The sequence below is a fragment of the Bombus pyrosoma genome, linkage group LG6 (genome assembly GCF_014825855.1).
Source record: "Bombus pyrosoma isolate SC7728 linkage group LG6, ASM1482585v1, whole genome shotgun sequence".
NCBI lineage: Eukaryota > Metazoa > Arthropoda > Insecta > Hymenoptera > Apidae > Bombus > Bombus pyrosoma.
In genome coordinates, this window is record NC_057775.1 from 16,544,389 (window position 1) to 16,548,113 (window position 3,725).

Here is a 3,725-nt window from a genome sequence, read left to right on the forward strand (position 1 = left end):
CGCGAGGTACTCTCGCGTGCGCGTATGTACATTCAGCTGTTTGCACAAATTCAGCCCGTGTGCACGAACACGGTCCCGTACACCTCTGCAAACGTGTGTACGCGCGCAACGAAGGGTAACACTTAGGGAGGCGTAGAGTACACGCGTGCACATACACGTGCGAGTACATACGTGTACATACGTATGTATGTATATATATATATACGTACGTGAGATATACACAACGCGGTTCTATCGCCACGCAATTACGAGAGGAACCGAGCACGTTTGCGTAGGTCACACGTGGGACAGAGAGATTCACCCGCTCTTCTCTCTCGCCTAGGCGACTAATACGCGAGACTGATGCGATGCTTGGCGATACGGCCGTGGGACAAGGAAGGGTTATAATCGTTTTAAACGATCGCGCCAGGCCTGATTAAGGATCGTCGATCCTCTTAGCGGTGCCGCCGATGGTGCGACCCGCGGGCTTACGGTGTTTAGGCGAAATTCCCAAGCCCTACGCTATTTAGTTTGTTTTATTATAAGATGTTCCCAGCCACGACACTGAGGTTCCTGAAAGCACGGTAATAAAGTATGATTTAAGAATTTTATTACCATGTTTGCTTTACGAAGTATATGGGGAAATTATTGGATTTATTCTGTTCAAAGAAGACGATTTATAGTATCGTCTTGATTTGTATGCATACTCTTACAGTTTTCTACAGTTTTTATAAAATAATTGATTTTGTTAAAATTGTTTGTTGGAAAATCTTTATCACTGTATCGTACGAATAATGTAACATTCATTTAATATGCATATTATCCATTTGTACGTTATACGTCTTACATGTGTGCTGGTGTGTGTTTTCCAATATATGAGAAACGTATTAATCCTGTACACAGATTTGTAAATGTACTACAAGTATATAACGAATATATTATTATAAAACAAAAAGATGTAAATTTACATTCGGATGTTTTATTACTTCTAATAACAAACTTTATACCATTAAAAGGACTTGTTGCGGCGATGCATTTCGTCATACGTGTCCCTTAGATTTTTAAATAAAAATGTAAACTTACCTAGTTAAATTTCTGAAATTATCATGCTTAGAATCTTTGTTATTCAGTATCATACTTGGACTCACACATGCATTGATATCGAAGCATGTAATTACTATTTATTACGCTTCGTAATATCGTCAAATTTTGTAGTTGACTCGGTAGTCACTAATATCTTATACCTACGAGGCGAAAATTTATACTCCTGACCATTACGGCTGGCATTATTTATCTTGAAATTATTGTAAAATGTACTATTGCTATAATTATTTTCAGATAATCTAGAATGAAACCTATTAGATATATTCTTATTCTCTGCGATATTATTCTGCATCTTAAGGTTTAGAGTGTAACCGTTGTTTGATTTACGACCAAAATTAATTGTATTATTCACAAACTTATTAGCAAATGCATTATCACTAGATGTCGCACGTTCTCTGTTCCAATTTAAAGTATAAGGCCATCTTTTCTCAAACGAAGATTCAGTTTTGTTTCCTTTACTGTGAAGAGGGTGCAGACGGCCTGCTGCTCCGAATCCTGGGAAGCTATTCCTCGTTTCCTGTAGTTGATGCTCCTCTTCTTGTCGACTCAATTTTTCTAAAATAAAATACAATAATTCCATAAAATTAGTCGCTTCTATTTTCGCTCATTCTTTAACAAGCAGAAGTTTCCAAAATAATTTCTGGATTACCTGTCGATGTTAGAGGTTCCAGAAAACTTTCAATAGATCTCCTGTTATTGTTCAAAGAATCAAATATCCTTCGTAATATTCTCTGATAAGCAGTTCTGTTCCGACCAGCCGCGTTCAAAACATTCGATACCGCAGAGTTCATCAAACTCGTATTCGTCGATCCGTCAGCAGGCACTACGTGTACCAAGTGTTTCTGTCCCATCTGATCAGTACCCAGAATCAACTTTGGTATCGATTGCTTCATCTTGCTCCCATTTTCCCTCGATCTGACATCCTTCGAAGATCCACTCACATTTTCCTTTAATGCAACACCCTTCGAGGATTCGCTCAAATTTTCCTTCGATCCAACATCCTTCGAAGATCCGTTCAAATTTTCTTTCTCGCTAGTAACCTTCAACTCTGGACGTTGTCTTTTGACATTTCTCAACTCATTTCTCTTCTCGCCATTTATTCCTGCATCGTCCTTTTTCGGCATCGCGCTTGTGCTCTTCATAATGTCTTCAACATCACTTTCATTACGTTTCTTAGAAACAATATCGTCAGTCGAGTTTCCAACAATACGTTTCTGAGGCAACGAATTCCTATCAACGTACGACCAAAAGTTTCCAGATTTTCTCTGACCGGAAGAATCGTTTTCAACGGCGACGTAAGCAGCGCCGTCGCTATGATAGCTATGCTTATCGTTCATGTAGATATCCTGTTCGCCTTCTGACGTCACGTAGACGTACGTTTGCGGCCACAGGCTCCTCGTGTGGTAGCTACCGTCTACCTGCGGCAAGATCGTCAGCTGAAGATCGTGTCTTGCCGCGCCGTGTGAAGAGGTCCTCTTGATTCTCCGCAGCACCCACTTGACCGTAGGGTGCGTGTGGTCGATACACACGCCGCATTCGACGCATCCTTGTTGACAGAACAGCCAGTGGCCGCTTGGCAGTTGGTAAACGTCGCCACGCGACAAGACGACGTTGGCTGCGTCGTTCGAGACGATGGGAAACGGGCCCCCGTAAAATGGCGCCTCCAACAGGCGTCTGTACAGCTGGTGGTTGCCTGATGGCGGTGGCGAGATTGTCTTGAACACGAACTCTCGGAGAATATACTCCCAATAGGATGGCGTGTTAAATGATTGACTTGATGCAGAGACGTGACGCTTTTCGGAATGATGTTTCGACTGCTCTGGATTTTGCTTTGACGGTGTCTGAATGGCCGCGAAGATTAGCGAGAGCTGTGCGAAAAATTATAGATATTAAGGGTAGTTGATTCGTAAATGATAAATTCTCGAAGATTTGCAACTTTGATAGAGTAAATATCTAGTTTGAGGTTTGGATGGAATATCTAGAAGTATTGAATATTTTTTACACGAGGTATTTAGCAGAAAGGAATGACCTTTCAAGGTGATTGTATTTGGAAGCATTATTTTTCGGAAATGAAATATTTGCTGAGATCGAGTATTTTTCATACAGTGTTTTTGGAAAGTTGGATATTTTATTGAAATGTAATATTTGCACAGAATTAATATTTTTATACTACATATCGTATTTATAAGAATTATTTTTTGAGACTGCGGTTTTTGGGAAGATCGAGTACTTTTTTAAGGAAAAGTACTTGGGAGAATTGGATATATCCCGGAGATGAAGTAATTGGAAAAACTGAGGAACTTCGTGGTTTATAAGTTTCGGAATATTACAGGAGTTTCATATAAATAGGAAAAAGAATTGCACGTGGTTAGCAGAAAATGTAAAGTAGAACGAATAATGACAAAATTGATAAAGAAGTAAGAATTTATAGGAAGAACTCAGGATACTTCAAATATAACGGCTATCCTTAATCAAAAACAGTGAAACCTAATATCCTTGTAGTTGAAATGTTCGCAATATCATTCCCAGAAAGAGTATTTCACATAAGAAAGATATCAATTGAATTATTGATTTTCACTCACCATCACCATTGAGATAAGGTTCCACTTTGTCGGATTCATGTTTCCCTCCCTCTAATCACG

At 39.5% G+C, this 3,725-nt stretch overlaps 1 protein-coding gene across 1 annotated transcript; it reads right to left on the minus strand.

Moving 5' to 3' along the window:
* Positions 1-1,156: 1,156 nt before the first annotated feature.
* Positions 1,157-3,725, minus strand: LOC122568158 (asparagine-rich protein-like). Its single transcript, XM_043727565.1, has 3 exons — positions 3,666-3,725; positions 1,733-2,951; positions 1,157-1,638 (listed from the first exon to the last, which is right to left on the minus strand). Exons 1-3 carry the CDS (start codon positions 3,702-3,704, stop codon positions 1,157-1,159), a joined length of 1,740 nt encoding a protein of 579 aa, XP_043583500.1. The 5' UTR covers positions 3,705-3,725.